Source organism: Micromys minutus, assembly GCF_963924665.1.
Source record: "Micromys minutus genome assembly, chromosome: 7".
Classification (NCBI taxonomy): Eukaryota; Metazoa; Chordata; class Mammalia; order Rodentia; family Muridae; genus Micromys; species Micromys minutus.
Window position 1 is genome coordinate 57,099,892 of NC_137976.1, and position 16,682 is coordinate 57,116,573.

Below are 16,682 nucleotides of genomic sequence, written 5' to 3' on the forward strand. Positions count from 1 at the left end.
ATAAATATGCAATTTAATATCCTTTTTCACTTGAAAGTACAAAATAAGCATTTCCACATACCATTAAATATTCTTTGAAGATACAATTTTTAGTGGCTTCTGTTTTAGCACACAGGTCTGTGAAATGAACTGAATGGCCATCCACTGGCTTTTAACTGTCTTGTTTTTGTTGTGAACAGCACTCTAGTTAATACCCTTGTATTTATATCTTTGTTTACATATCTTTTTATAGGTCACATTTGTAGAAAATGAATTGAATGTTTATTTTTATAACTTTAAAAACATATAAGTAAATTTAATAACATTGTTTGAGAGTTATTGTTTTTCTATTACGTATGTGTGCATATAGAATCAAAAGCCCCAATGAAACAGGCACATTCATCAAGTAGGGAGTCTAATGGCCAAAACTATGTTTATATTTCTAGGCATTTTTAGATGAATTTGACAAAAGGAGCAATGGAGATCCTAGTGACAGAAATCCCACTGCTGAAGACACACAAGGTTCAGTAAAGCTTTTAAGTGACCAGTCATTTCTTGTTACTAAGTAGGTGTTCACGGACAGGTAAAGGATGATGGTGATAATTCTTCTGATTAGTCAAACTATGGAGCATGTTATATTACATTCCATACATGTGAGTAGAAAGGACACTGGCCTGCTCATAGAACTTGGGTCATAAGAGGAGGTAGGTTAAACTACATAATCTGTAAAGTGGGGTATTTAAATTACCAATGAGACTACCACCTCCAGTGGATAATGTGATATGTATTTTTCCAAGAGACACAGAGACAGTACAAAGCAATAATTCTCTGTCAGATGGTTTCCTGTTTTTGAGGTTATCTTGTTTGGGGTTCACCAAAACTGTTTTGAAGTGAGGATTTGCTATGTTGCCCAGGATGGCCCCACACTCATACTAAGCTCAAGTCTTCTGGCCAGGCCCGGGGCCAGGCCCATAGTAAAAGACAACCAGTACAGAGATAGGCTGGCCTGTGAGCTAATTGCTATTGCTTCTGCTGACTGCTTTATTTTTCTGGGCAGGTATCTATGGGAGTCTTTCCAGCCCTACTTTAGGAGTGCATGAAATGAGTATTGGCCCAATCCTCTTCAAAGTGGCCACTGGGGACATCGCCAAGGAAGTGGCAGATGTGATTGTCAATTCAACTTCACAGACATTTGATCTCAAATCAGGTATTTCACTGAGATGGATTCAGTGTCATGTAAATCAGTGTGGAGAGCCTATAGAGAAGTGTTTCTATAGACAAATGGTTTTGTTGGCCTGGGGTTGCTCATGTTAATTAATTGCTTTAAAGCTATTTCAGTGAGTTTTCGTTTCTTTTTTTTCTCTTTGCTTTTCTTTTTCATGACAGACTTTCCTGGAACTTGCTCTGTAGACCAGGCTGGTCTCAAACTCACTGAGATCAGCCTCTTCCTCCTGAGTTTTGGAATTAAAAGCATTCACTATTACGACTGGCAATGTTTTTGAAACTGTCCTCTTTCTTAGTAATGCCCAGGGGTAGGACTGCGCTATGTTGGGATATGCTGAGATACAAAGGCTTTCTTTCTGGCCAAGTTACCATCTTGATTTTCTCATGTAGGGGTCTCCAAGGCAATTTTGGAAGGTGCAGGACAAAATGTGGAACAAGAATGTTCTCTCCTGGGTAAGGAACAATGCTACTTCTTGGTGCCAGACTGTAAATGGGAGGATTGAATATGGGTGGCTGTGAGGAAACCCAGGAAGACAATGTATTAATCTTAATACCATATATTGTGTTAAAGGATGAAATCTGAAAGAAATTAAAAACATAAAGTTATCTCATACTTAAGAGAAGTTAAACCACAAAATTTTACTACACTTACATAGCACCTCAGGAGCTTCTCATTCATAAAAGGTTTCCTCTCTAGATCGGACATCTTGCTTTTTCAAAGAGTAAGTTTGACATCTGATTCTGAGTCTGTTTTATGTTTCACAGCTCAACAGGGTAAAAGTGAGTACATAGTCACTGGAGGTGGATTATTGAAATGTAAGAATATTATTCATGTTGTTGGTGGGAATAATGTCAAGAATTCAGTTTCCCGTGTTTTGGAAGAATGTGAACGACGGAATTATGCATCCATTTGCCTACCAGCTATTGGCACAGGTTTGTAGCCACAGGCTCTTAAGGATCAGTCCCAGACTTTTCACTTCCCCATGGGTTTGGTCCTCACTGAGTTTGGGTGATAACAATGACACCTTACTAAGTGTGGCATCAGTTCTCTCGTTCTCTCTCTCTCTCTCTCTCTCTCTCTCTCTCTCTCTCTGTGGGAGGCAGTAACTAGGGAGAAGTGTTGGCAATTGGAGGATAGCAGAAGGGCCGGTGACAACAGTGACAATTTATAGGCTCAATACTACTAATGGAACAACACTTACATATCTGGGGCTAGCAAGAATGCCCATCAAGAAACTCTAAAGTCTTTTAACTCTTAACTGTACATACATATAGACAGCGGATATACATTTAGTAATTAATTTCTGCTGGCAGCAGCAGGTAATTAAATAAAGGACTAATTGTTAGAGGAGACGTCTAACAATTAACAGTTTCATTGGCCAGGTGAGAAGGAGGTTTGGCACAATTAACATTTTGTGAACCAGGAAAAGAATGTCATACCTATAGGAAGAAAAACTTTTACCCATGCAAATTTGTACACACACACACACACACACACACACACACACTCATAATACATTCATGTCCAGCCTAGCTACTGTCTCATCTATTCCACAAATATTTTTGCATACTTACACATAGACAAACATGCACATATGGATGGATAGGGGAGAGGTTCCCCCAAGCCAATTACTTTACTTTTTTTTTTTTTAACCTCATAGATAAAATGTTACACACAAGGGGAGTTGAAAAAACGATGTTGGTGAGTTTAGAGCAGTGTTTCATTCTATAAGCTCATTATAAGTTAAAAGCAACAGTTTCACAGGGCCTTGCTTTATCACAGTGCCCACTTGTGGCTTCATCCTTGGACCTGACCTAGAATGAATGGTTTTCCTTGATCATAAATGTGTCTCAAGCCTGTTTCTATCTTTAGTGTAACTGTGAAAGCTCATTGTATTCCTTTTTATACAGCCTTTACTTACTATTTTATGAGGAATGGGCACATTCTATTCTAGATTCTTACTTTGTTACATCTTTCTATCTAAACAACTAAAACCATCTCTTAAAACTTTCTTCCTAGGAATATTTGAATCAAACCAAGAATTCTTTAAAATTATTAATTTATTTAAATAGTATTAATTCACGAAAGTTCATCTTTATGCTAATCTGCAGAAAGTCTGCTCAATAGGGTGGGCTAATGCCCAGGGATTACTATAATAATTTATAAGGACAGAAAACACATATCAGGTGCAAGAAGCCACCCTGAGATGAAGTCTCTTGGGACCTTGCCTCTCAGAGTTTACCCATCTTAGGCCATGCAAATAGGTGGGTCACCGCCAAGAAGGCCACTTGCTAGCTTTAGCTTTTCCTAAATGGATCCTAACAATGCCTCACCTAGGAACAGACACTTTTCTCACTCCAAGGTCACCTAACCCACTAGAAAATGAGCAAAGCCTGTTTGTTCCTCATGTTATGTTTACCCCCAACCACGAAAGTATTTTCATTGCTACTTCATAATTGTGATTTTGCTACTGTTAGGAATTGTAACAAAACTGGTCCAGACCCACATGTTGAGGTCTACAAGTTTATTCAAAAGTATCTACTGTCATTTTCTGCCACAGTGATGGGCACAATCACCAGGATTAATCCAAATGTGCTCTCAAACCAGCTTGCCCAGCAGACTATTAGATTACCTGTCATGTGATTTTGCTAGCTGTTATGCACTTTAGGCCTCACCCATTATTAGAAAGGGACTTTTCACAATCTTACCCATTTGATGGCTTTCAGGGCTCAACAAACAGTATCTGGGACATGCTGAAAATGGGTGTGATCTTCTTGTAGATCAGCTTTGAATCCCTCTGGGCAGCTAAAATTGGATTGAGTATGGGGAAGAAAGACATGCTGGAGGCCCAGGATAACTAATACAACCATAATTATATATTATAACAAGTAGCTTACAGATGTGGATGCCTTAGAAAAATCAGGTCCCCAGAGAGAGATGGAAGAATGCAGCAGACACATGTGTAATGTGCAGCCAAGGCAGGGCTAAATTGTCCTCTAAGGACCATGTTGTCTCAAGATGTACTAGCTCTCTTTTTCCCTTTTATGATCTTTTGAAGACACTAGTAAATCATGGGGGATAAAGTCACATGGGCTCTGCCATGGGAAGAGAGTGACAATGGGAGCCAGATAAGCTGAAGAGGACAGATGTGAATGTCACAAACTACAAGTTGTGTTTTGAGGTATTATTTTGGATGTTGGCCTGTGAACAGCACAGAACAATACCTCCTCACCACTGTACCTGGGGCTTCAAACGTGTTTGCTGGTGTCGTATTAGAAGTGTACATTGACTATAGTGGGAGCAGGCATTCTTATTTCCTGGGACAACTAGAACTGTTTGTTTATGCTGCAGCCTTTTGCAGGTGGATGTTAAAAAATGTGCTTGACTTTTAAAAAATGTGCTTTTTTTGAAGGAAGTGCTCAACAGGACCCAAAATTAGTAGCGAAAGCTGTTATAGATGCCATTGAAGAATTTGTCCAGAAACAATCAGTGCAGGCTGTGAAGAGAGTTAAAGTTGTTATCTTCCAGCCCCATATTCTGCAATGTTTTTATGACAACATGAAAGAAAGAGAAGGCTCTCCAGCGCCTCCCAAGAAGTCAATGATGTCTAAGATTGCCTGTGAGTTGTTAGCTTTTATGAAATACACATTCCTAACCTTGATGTTAAAGGGAGTAAAAGAAACATTAATTTCCATTTTCTCTTTAGCCTTTTTTGGCTTTCCAAAGCAAGCATCCCCCCAAAAGAACACCCTGGTTTTGGAAAAGAAAATAGAGCTCACAGTTTTCCAGGTATGTGGATCAGGTGTAGACAATGTAGAAGGCGCAATCTCCTGGCTCAAGAATCTGATTACCAAAGAGCAGCTTTCCTACACCAATGACGATGAGTGTCTCAGAGACTTTGACATCGAGGAGTACAAGAAACTGAATGAGATGCAGAAGACGCTGAGCATCACCATTGGCATGGACCATCAGAAACCTTTGATTGAAGTTACAGGAATTAGCAGAGACGTGGTAAAAGCTAGAGACGAGATTGACAGCATGGTCAAGAGCATTCGATTGGCTAAAGAAAAGGAAAACCAGGCAGACTACGTCTCTACATTTGTGGAATGGCAATATATTGATAACAACATCACACAGTGTTTTGACAAAATAGTCAACATGCAGTTGGAGGATGCGTGGAAGGCAAAGCAGAAGAGCACTGTTGTCAGAATTCATAATCAGGACTTCACGGTAGACCTGACCACAAACACAGCCACGGCTCCCCGAGGACAGAGGTTCACTGTACAGCGCATCCTCAAAGCTGAAGGTAAGTTATGTGCTCAAGCACACGTCAGCTTACCATTACTCTGACCCAGTACTCTGACTCCCAGTTTGACACTATTGTAGAACACAGCAGCTTTTATTTGGTTTTGAGACAGTGTTTCACGATGTAGCCCTGGCTGGACTGGAGCTCTAAGTAGTGCAGGCTGGCCTCCTTTTCACAGAGATCTGCCTGTATCTGCCTCCCATGTGCTGGGATTAAAGGCTTTCACCACCATCCCTGCAACATTAAAAATTCTAGTAGATACAATTCAAAAAACCCTAGTAGAATAATTTTAAAATCTTGGCCTCTGTGTTTCCAGAGCATAGTCTATGGCCAGGAAAGTAGAGCATGGATAAAGTCGACTTCCCAAGAACAACCATTGATCACAACAACAGCCAACCTGTCCCTGCTCCCATCTCTGCAGATTATAAACTTTCTGGACCCAGTTATTTTGGGACAAATGAGGGCTGTCCTAGTCAGAAATAGAAAAAGTAATAGTTTTAGGAGAAAAGTGGCCTAAGGTTCTCAAGACCACAAAGGCCAAGGAGAGGACAGATGTATTAGAGTTTACTCCTAGGCTGTCTTTTCTTTCCTGAGCAAAAGGTGCTCGGTAACAGTCAGGAAGCAGCCTACAGATTCCCTGTCTTATGTAGACAGACATTCCTGCCTTCAAACCATATAAGCCCTTTTTGGGTTCCCATAGATGATATTCATCTTCTGTAGGATCAATATGAATGAACCCCTCAGATTCTGAGCAGCTCTGGAGGAAATACACACATGTGGTATCCTGCAGCCTGTCACAGACAAACCCTAGCACCCGCCCACCCACTTACCTCTTAAGGATGTAGTCAGACAAATGAGGATATACATGTAGACTACTACCCTCTGGTGGTAATGAGGTGTTCTGGTTGAAATCCATGCATATGCAAAACTGAAGAGACTTTCTAAAACAAGTTAGGTATTAATTTGTTAAATTAATCGGTAGAGGCTGAGCAGTGAAAGACAGTGAGTTAGAGTGTGTAGTCAGTTTCAAACAGCATAATATAATAGGAATGTATAGACATGAGGCTGTAACCCTAGGAAACCTTAACTTGATACATCAGTGGCCTTTCTTCTGGAGGAAGGTGCTGAGAAATGGTTCCAGGTCTCATGTATCAAGCAAGATATCTACTGATTTCCTACCTCCTCTGAAGAAACTTTCTGCTTCATCCTGATACAAATGGTCCATGGTCCACACTTTAACATACATCCTTTTAGAAAGATAAGGGATTTCTTGAATACATGGACTTATGATTGCAACACAAGAGGGAGGCAGGGTTTTTCAAAGCATACTGGAAATCTACATGAGAGCCCTAAATGTCTGCTTTGCAGCTGAAATCCCTGCCAATTGGAGTGACATGAAGCAGAGAAAATTGCTTGTGGTGAGTCTGCAAACCAGTGATCCCGAATATAACATGGTGGCAAGTGCCTTCCGTCAGACCTGCTCAAGCTTTACCATAGAGAAGGTGAGCCAACTTACATAAGTCTGTAGAGGTGACCCAGGGGTCAAGATTTTGTACTGCTCTCGTAGAGAACCCCACATTCCAAGTTTGGTTTCTAGATCCATGTCAGGTAGCTTACGACAGTCTGACAGTGCAGCACCAGCACTCTGAAGTTATCCTTTTCCTTGAGCTCAGTGGCAATATAGTATTGTTTAAGTTATTTTTCTTCTAGCCTCTGTAAGCGCCTGTACTTACATTTGACAACTCCAAATATATATAATCTAAAATCTAAAATAAAAGCACTTTCACTTTGTATCATTTTTAATCACCCAGAATCAGTCAAGTTTGTGTGGCTTATTTTTTCCTTCCATTTTATATGGGTTCTGGGGGTTAGATTTAGGGCACCAAGCTTGTAGGATAGGCATCTTTATCTATTGAGGCATTTCCATGGCCCTGCTTTCAATTTTTGAAAGACATTTTTGCTGGGTATAAAATTCCAAATTGGCAGTTATTTTCTTTTAGGCATTTTGAAAAAATGATTCCACTATCCTTGGACTTCATTGCTTCATTTTGTAACTCTCTTCTCTCAGGAATCCTACTTCACCAATTCCTTGTTTTCACTTCCCCTGCATCTTCTGGTAGCTACTGGTGAGAAAGCAAATTTGATTGACATGATGGCCAAGAGCTATTGGCTGACAACAGAGCTACTAAAACAAAAAGTTTAAGATTTATTTTTCTTTCTTTTTTTCCCTTCCTCCCTCCTGCTCTTTTTTTCATGGTGCTAGAAATTGAACTTAGGGTCTCACATACACTAGGCATTCATCCTTCCACTAACTATACCACCAAGTCTAAAATAATTATGTGCTGTTTTTAAGAAACTGCCTGCTTAAAATTCTAAATTAAAAAACTGGAAATTTCAAAACCAAAAAAATTGAAAATTTGAAAAAACTGAGTTAAATGACAAAATTTAAGATGAGTGAAAATACTTTTATTTTCAACACAGTTGAAGATGAGAAACAGTTGAGTAAATAATAATAAGGGGAAAATGATGTAAAAATACTAAATCATATTTAAAAAGCGTGGAAATGTTGAGACTTTAAACTAGAGAGTGGTTGTACCATTTTTATCTCTCAGGTTTTTGATATTTTCGAGACAGGCTCTTACCATGTAGTTCCAGACTGGCCTCTAAGTCATGATCTTTATTCATTGACCCTCCAAAAGTACTGGGGTTGGCACTCAGAGAGTGCCACCACACCCATATTTGAGGGAAAATTATATATAACTCAGTTGGTAAATTGCTCACCATGTGACCTTGAGGGTCTGACTTCAATCCCTAGACTCCACATAAAACATCTAAGTATGGTAGTCCATCCTTGTAACCACAGAGCTTCACAGAACACAGGTGGATTCTTGGGGCTCACTGGCCATCCAACCTACCTAACTTGATGAGCTGCAGGGCAGTAAAGGAGCCTTGTCTGTGTGGGGTATGTGCTGGCACATGTGGAAGTGAGAGCCTGACTGTGGAGTCAGTTCTTTACTTCCAACTTTAGGGATTAAACTCATGTCACCATATATTAACTGATTGACTTACCAGTCCTAAAAGATTTCTGAACATAGGACACTCACTTGGCACTGAATTTGCAACTGAGTAGTACATAATTTGTGTTTATGAAAGACAAGGATGCTGTTTTATTTGCTATCACTGGCAAGGGCTCTTGGCATACTTTTCTTTAATACAGATTGAAAGGATTCAGAATCCAGCTCTTTGGAGGAGGTACCAAGCACACAAAAAAATTATGGATGAAAAGAATGGCAATGTAAGGAATGAGAAGCAACTTTTCCATGGGACAGAGGCTAGCTCTGTGCCACAGCTCAATAGTAATGGATTTAACCGCAGCTATGCCGGGAAGAATGGTAAGTGTTGGGGTCTGGGAATTGCCATACAAACCACTGAAAAACCAATCTGGGTCAAATAGGGGTGTTTTATTGAACACACACCCCAAGTCAGAGCAACCATGGCCACAGGTCAGACTTGAAAGCTGTTACATTGAGTCAAGGTACTATAGGGCTTTTAGAGCTTGAGATCTATAAATATCTATGCCAAGATATGCACCAATCAGGATTCAGGGATAGGGCACTCCCTTAGAAACATGTCTTTGCCGTACACTTATCCTGCTCCCATTGGTTGGGGTATTCAATGTGGCAGGTGACTTGCTGTGTCTAACATTATTGTCTTAACTTGTCAACCAAGATGTCAGCTAACCATGTACACGACTCTGCCATGTAGGATGTCAGTTCCCAGGGAGGTCTTGGGAACTTAAAACTTTACTGACCACTACTTAAGATGGAAGTCTTATTCCAAATAGTTGGGGGGTCTATCCCAGGACCAGCTTATAAAGGCAAATACCATAAAAAGCTCATATATAGGTGCAGGAAGTGTTGGGTGGTTGGTTCAGGTACAAGCTTGTTGTAGGTAACTATAGAGGCAGTTCTACTGACTTTGATCTTTTGATTGGTTTCCAAGGGCAAAGAACATAACAGAATATGTAACCAACTTGGGCATGAGAAAGTTTTCTAGTAACAGGAGAAACAAGAGAATGTTTCCTTTTAGTATTAGTAACAGCACAAAATGCAGACTAGCCATGTAACAGTTACCTAGGCATTACCAGTAAGAACACATAATCAGCTGCTCTAAATGGGATGCTGGCTGTGAGAACCCATCCTGGGTGCCATGTGGGTTCTCTGTGCTCCCTATACCACTGTCAGCCAGAGTGGAGCCAATTTTAATAGGGAAACTAACATATTTCACCCCAGAAGCTTGATTGCCCCTTTGAGGAGGAAAATTTAATTTTTAAAAAGAACAAAAAGAAGAACCCAAACAAAATATTTAAACCCATCATTCCCTTTGCATTAGTTGACATATTGGGCAAATATGTTGATGTATATGCTACACTGAATTTCTTTAACATGTTTTTCTCTTTGCAGCTACAGTCCTAGGCAAAGGAACCTATTTTGCTGTCAATGCTTCCTATTCTGCCAATAACACATATTCCAAACCAGACGCCAATGGGAGAAAGCATATGTATTATGTGCGGGTTCTCACTGGAAACTACACAAAGGGAAACTCCTCACTAATTGTGCCTCCTTCAAGGGATCCTCAAAACCCTACTGACTTGTACGACACTGTCGTAGATGATGATACAAATCCAAGTGTATTTGTAGTGTTTTATGATAATCAAACATACCCTGAATATCTTATCACATTTAGGTAGTAACGCTTTGGGGTGTATCCCAGAAACTGATATTGGTGTTCATGTATCTACCGTAAGAGAAATTTTAGCTGCTTTTCTTCTTAAGCTTTCTCCACTAGCACGTCTTTCTTTGCCACGGCAATGTTTCCTCAGCTGCTCCTCCACAGTGAAAATGAATGTACTTGAGAGCCAATCACTTGAGAATTTAAAACAGGTAACATCTGTAACTACGTTCAGCATATGAACGTCGAAACTGTGGAGAACAGAGTTTTCTGTTCTGGAAGGACCGTAACACTTTTATGCACTTTCAGAAAGTCCCACAATCCCAGCTATCATCAGTGGAATCATGTCAGAGCGCCACTGTGCTGTGGGACACAGTACCACTGGGTCAATAAGGCTGCTGTCTCTCTTGCTGCCCATTGAACAGATTCCAAGACAGAGAACTTTGGTCTTTACAAATGTGCCATGGAGGTTGCTGAGCTCCAGCAGGGTGATGCAGAAACTGGGTGCTGGTATTTGGCTCTGGGTCTGTGTGAACTGAGCCCCCCCAAGGGGAGGCACAGCTCAAGCCCTGGCCCCAATTGCCAGAAGGCCCTTTTAATGTTGGCACCAAGGTTGAGGCTACCTAGTGAAGAAATGGGATGGTGCCCGCTACCTCTTCAGTGGAAGCCTGACTACTGTGTGAGAAATGGTTAAACTCTAAGGATATAGGCTAGTGTCTCTCCTGTGACAGGCCAGCTTGTGTTAACTTGACAATTTTCTGTAAAAGTCAGTCATTTTGCTAACTTACTAATAGTATTTACTGGACTTGATTTATTTCCTGTGGTGCCAGAGATTACCTAGGGTCTCACACATGCCAGGCAAGCACTCTACCACTGAACTATATTCCCAACTATTTTGAGGCAGGCCCCAACTACGTTGCCCTGACAGGCCTTGAACTCATTATCTTCCTGCTTGGGCTATTAAATTTTCTTTTAATTTTCTCCTGTACATTTCAGACACAATGCTGTTCATTGAGTACCTGGACCTTTGTCAGGCAGAATAAGAGGTGTGTTCACATACATTACTCTGTTTCCATTGACAGTGCACTGTAAGAATTACTTATGGCTTAGGAACATGCTCAGAGTATGAGAAATGTCCTGCGGTCAGAGGCAGGAACCGCAGAGCCAGCCCAGTCTGGGCACAGTGTTGAGCCCCTCACTACCCCCAGCAGAGCCTGGCCTTGAGATAATCATGTGCTGCTTCAGAAGCTATCTCAGATGATCTGGAGCAAACCCCGACTTTCTTGGCTTTTTTCCTTCTGGAATTGGTGTCCACTCTCTCCCTTATTAGACATTTTCTAGGCCTTGGGGCTACTGCTGTGTAATGTTTCCAGGTGGTAGGTATACTAGGGTGTTAGGGGTGTGTGTGAAGGTGCTGGTCCCCATCACAGGCATCACCAGTGGACTGCAAGCACAGGTGTCCCCATCATTGTTCCATCGACACTGAGGCCTTGAGACCTTGGCTGCTGTGTCTATGTGGACTGGCAGAGACTGTGGTTCCTCAGGACTGGCACCCGAACTCTGCACTAAGGATGGCCAGAAGAGATGGATGAAAGGGAGATGCTTGTTCTCGTTTGCTTTTATTCTCCAGTGGTTTGGATAACTCAGGGCAAGGCTGAACAATAGTGGGATGTTTCATTGAAGAACAAAGACCCAGCCAACAAATGTTACAGTCACTTTCAGTCAAAGTAAATATGTCACTATGTCATTTTCCTCACTTCCTTGTAAAGTTACACAATTACATAATAAATGTCTCTTGGTGGAATCATTTATCTCCTAAAGTGCCAACATGGGAGCCGCTGATGACATACAGTGGCCACTGCTGATAGAAAGTCACAACCAAATAAGACAGCACCAAGGAACCCTTAGGTGCTAATGTTCAGTTGGAAGGGCACACAATGCAGGTAAGATTTGTCTCCCAGTGAGCAGTGAGCTTGGAGCCAGTGACAGGTATTGGGAGCTCACTGTAGGGCCACACAGCCCTATGTTCCATAGTCACCCGAGGGACACTCCACGCCATCTAGGGTCTGCTTTCAGTGAACACCTGCAAGATGTCAACAGCCCTGATACCTAAGGCCACACCAAGACTTTGGGGCCCAGGTACTTTAGCCTTTGTAGCCCCATAGTGCATAAATAGCATTAAAACCTAAACTGGGGGACTGGAGAGATGGCTCAGTGTTTAAGAACACTGCTCTTGTAGAGGGCCTGCGTTTGGTTCTTGTTATCACAATGTGAGTTCCAGGGAGCCAATGACCCCTTTCTGACCTCTGTGGGAATTGCACACATTAAATTAAAAAAAAATTTTTTTTTAAATTCAGACTATACAACTATATTGCTATATTTATGGATGTATTTTCTGATTTAAAACAAAACCTAAAACATTTTCATGGATCCCTGAAAGAACAATGGGCCTTGGCCACCATGCATACTGAACAGCAAGTGGGTATGTTAGCCCTGCTGACCTATCCTTCAGTACTGGACACTACTAGGCATGCATCTGAGCTCTGCTGGCCCACACAGCCTAAGCACTCACCAGTTGATTTTCCTGACTCAGGTGTGCTCTTTGAAGATGCAAAAGATCATGATAGTTTTCTCAGTGATTGCCATTCTAATGCCCTTGAAACTCAGGACCTCATAATTGCTCTCTGCAAAATCAGGGACCCATCTTCCAGTTGTACGGAAACTGTTGAGGGATATTTGATCATACCATGAACCCCGACAAGACAGAGTTATTTACTGAAACAAAACAAAAAACAACCTATTTCTAGTTGTGGTGTGGTTCAACACACACCTTTAATCCCTTCGGATGGAGTACAGACACGCCCTTGGTAATCACTTGAATCTCAAAACAATGGCGGTAAATTTGTAGAAGGAAGCATCCATGTTTGAAAGTGATGAATCAGAGAAGACCTGACAGGATAGGATATGCCCAGCTCTCATGAGAATAGAGAGGGAAGAGAAGCTACTTGAGAGACAATGCAGAGAGAGGGGAAGGAGGCAGCTTACCAGGACAGTTTTATAGACAGGTTGCAGAGAGAGAGCATGCTAGACACAGGTAAAGACAGAATGAGCCACAACATAAGGAGCAGATCATCAGAACAGATTGCCAGCTAGTTTGAAGCCAAGCAGAGTAATTCGGAAGAAACTGATAAGTCAGATTGGACCAGTCAGCCTTGAGAGGAGTTTGAGCCAGAAAGCAGAAACAACTAGGAAGGGGTAAGCTTATTCTATTCAGCAGGTCTCAAGGCTGAAAATGATTTAGACCTAGATTAGATTGTACAGAGGTAGACGTTTCCAGGACCACACTTAGGTTAGCAGACAGAGGCAGCGAACCCTAAGACTACAATTACAACAGGAGAATAAAGATACTTTTACACAAACCCTTCCCAGGTCTTTGTATATTACCACCATTCCTTCTCATGGAAGAAAAGACTTTCTGCAGAAGGGCATCCCAGCTTCTCTGAGTCTACACTGAGTCCATTCTGTAATAGCCCTATGTACTCTGGGAAACTTGGAGACAACATTTTCCTGAGAAGCTTCATAAAGTAATGCCCACACTCAAATCTAACATGCTTGTGTTTCCTTTCAAATCACAGATACGCTCTTTACTTTCCTAGTGTTTGTAACAATGGCGAGTGCTGCCGCCTGCCAGAATTGTCTGAATAGGGAGGACGCTCAAGCAAAACCGAACGCTGGGGCAATTCTGTAGCTATTCCCTCTACTCTACTTCACAGGACCTCAGCCTTTCAGAATGCTTCACAGCCTAGCCATACGTAACCAAGAATAACCCCAAGAAAGTGAGAGCTGTTGTGGAGACAAATCTAACATCAGAAACCTGAGCTCTGGCCACAGCATGTATGGTCCCAATGCCACAAATGGCCCATGTGGGCCCTCATGTCTGCCTAGTCAAAGTGTGCTTTCTACATGCTCAGCACTGGCCCAGGTCCTGTGGAAGAAGTAGTAACAAAACTCTATCCTCATGGAGTTATGTTGTGCCACACAGTAGGTCTCACCGTGGGTTGCAGCCCCTTTGGAGGGAAACAACCTTTTCATAGGGATCACCTAAGACTCTCAGAAAACACAAATATAAAACAATGTGAGGAACTGTGTTAATGGCTTACAGTGTTAGGAAGGCTGAGAAACACCGTGCAGGGGAGGAGGAGACCTCTGAGTGCTAAAAGGAAAAACAGACGACAGCCATGCAGGCTAGTCAGTGCCCATGTGTGCATGTGCCTGTTGGGTCAGTACTCCCGTGTAAACATGGGACTGACCACGTCCTTCCTGTATCCCTTCTGTCTCCTCCTTTCTCATTCTAGCCAGAGGAGGTTTAGGCTTTTGATTGTATTGAAATGTTTGATACTGGCCCCATAATGTCCCCAGGGATGAGAGTCTGCACAGACCCAAGTGACAAACCAAGCACCCCCCCCACCCCCATGGGTGAATAAAGATGCCTACAGCCAGTAGCTGGTCAGAAGAGAAGAGACAGAGGAAGCAGTCATGAGGTGAGTGAGTCATGAACACATGGCCATGAGGGCTGGCCACCTGAGTTAAGAGCAGCCCAGGTAGAACATAGCAAGTTGTGACTCAGGGTTATTGATAGGGAAGTAGATTTCAACAGCACAGAAAGTGGATATCTGCCCAACTCTAGTGCTGAAAAGGCTGATCACAAAAATAAAACTTGTGTCTTTTGTCTGGGAACTGAATGAACAAAGGTGGGGTAGAAACCCTGATTTGAGATTAATTATTTACTTCAACACTAGCCATAATTGTTTAAAACATCCCATCAGAATGTAAGTAGCAATATACAGCAGGAAAAGAAGCCCAAAATATATAAAAAGCCTCAACCCCTTAACGTTTGGGTTAACTCTAGCTTTTGGGTAAGTCTGTGAGAAGCCTGCTGGCTGGTCCAGTAAACCATGTCCTGTTAAAAGAAACCTTGGCTTCTCCTTTCTTGAACCAGAAAGCTTGTAGCAACATGCTGATGGGGAAAGAGGAACAATAACCACATAGGCCAATGGAAGGTAGTTCTTCAGGGGGACTGGGAACAACGCATTCTAACTAATAGCTTGCCTGTGCCTGGCTAGTGGTGCTGAGACTGAGAAGAGAAGGCATGCCTTTCAGTGCTGGTTCTTGGTCTCTATACCATACAGTCTCCACACCTACTCTGCCACGGCAATCTTAAAGCTGCCACAGACAATGGGAACAGATGGCTTGGGGATGGCGGCATACAAGTTCAGCCCCAGCATTTGGGAGGCAAAGTCAGAGTCAGAAGGACTCTGTTGAGTTTGAGGCCAGTCTGGTCTACATAACAAATTCCAAGGCAGCCAGGGCCACACGGTGAGTTCCTGTCTCAAAAGACAAAATAAATAATGGCGAGAGTTAACAATAGATTGATCACTGCTGCCTGAGGCCGAGGAAGGAACTGGTTCCTGCTGGAGACACTTGCAGCTCGCACTTAGAGACACGATGAAAAGACCAAACAGAAGAGGAAAATCCGAGGGGCCAAGGAGAGGTCTACAAATGTGACCCGGTTTGGCTACTGAGCAACGTGCTGGAAAGTGATCATGGTGACTATTGAAGAAACCACATTTATAAACATGTACAAACTCACACCTACCGTTCCATCTTTGAGTTTAGAATCATACTGTTGAGACCCAACCTTGGTAGTACAAACCTGTAATCCTAGCACTTGGGGAAGCAGGCCAGAGGATCTTGAATTCAAGGCTAGCCTAAGGTATATAGAGAAACCTTATAAAAACAAACTCAACCTGGCCAGGAACCTGGCAGGGAGCTCAGGTTTACTGGAAGTAAACCTACTACTACATTTTGCTAAGTGATCAGATTGCTTTGCAGTCCTTTCTAGATTATCCTTCCTTATCAGAGAAGCATCCTTGTGCAGTGAGTGCTGGTTAACACAGAACCCGGAGAAATAGGAAGGTGGCGAATGCCTTTGATCCCAGCACTTGGGAACCAGAGACTGGTCGATCTCTGAGTTCAAGACCAGCCTAGTCTACACTAAGAGTTCCAGGACAGCCAGAGCTACATAGTTAGATCCAGTTTCAAACCTCCCTGTTCCCCCACCAAAAGAAAGGAAAAAGAAACTGGGAGGAAGAGGGGTTGGGGATTTTTACTGGTCAGAGGTCAGGGAGGGATGAGGCAAAACAATGTCTTTTGGACTGGACAGGACAGAACCATTTTGCCCATGAACTCGGCAGTTGTAGTGTGGCTGCCTGTGCAAGAGCAAGCTAGTCACTATTCTAACATGGGCACATGAGTTCCCACCGCTAGCTAAGGAGCTATTGATGGCTGCGCTGGGCCAAGAGGATGGCCACAGCACATGCATACAGGTAGCAGCAACTGGACTCAATGGGTTGTATAAAGTAAATAAATAAAAAGGACAGA

The 16,682-nt window shown here is 42.3% G+C and overlaps 1 protein-coding gene across 1 annotated transcript in view; it reads left to right on the top strand.

The window, feature by feature from the left end:
• The window catches only part of PARP14 (poly(ADP-ribose) polymerase family member 14), a gene marked incomplete at its 5' end in the record, with an annotated part of 30,787 nt that extends 18,779 nt beyond the window's left edge, over nt 1-12,008 (top strand). The window contains 9 exons of the mRNA XM_080919425.1: nt 426-501; nt 1,037-1,186; nt 1,594-1,656; nt 1,969-2,136; nt 4,617-4,823; nt 4,911-5,510; nt 6,879-7,012; nt 8,728-8,902; nt 9,974-12,008. Of these exons, the coding sequence (XP_080775551.1) occupies nt 426-501; nt 1,037-1,186; nt 1,594-1,656; nt 1,969-2,136; nt 4,617-4,823; nt 4,911-5,510; nt 6,879-7,012; nt 8,728-8,902; nt 9,974-10,260 (1,860 nt within the window). The 3' untranslated portion in view covers nt 10,261-12,008. The remainder of the gene's footprint in view (nt 1-425; nt 502-1,036; nt 1,187-1,593; nt 1,657-1,968; nt 2,137-4,616; nt 4,824-4,910; nt 5,511-6,878; nt 7,013-8,727; nt 8,903-9,973) is intronic.
• Nucleotides 12,009-16,682: the final 4,674 nt, after the last annotated feature.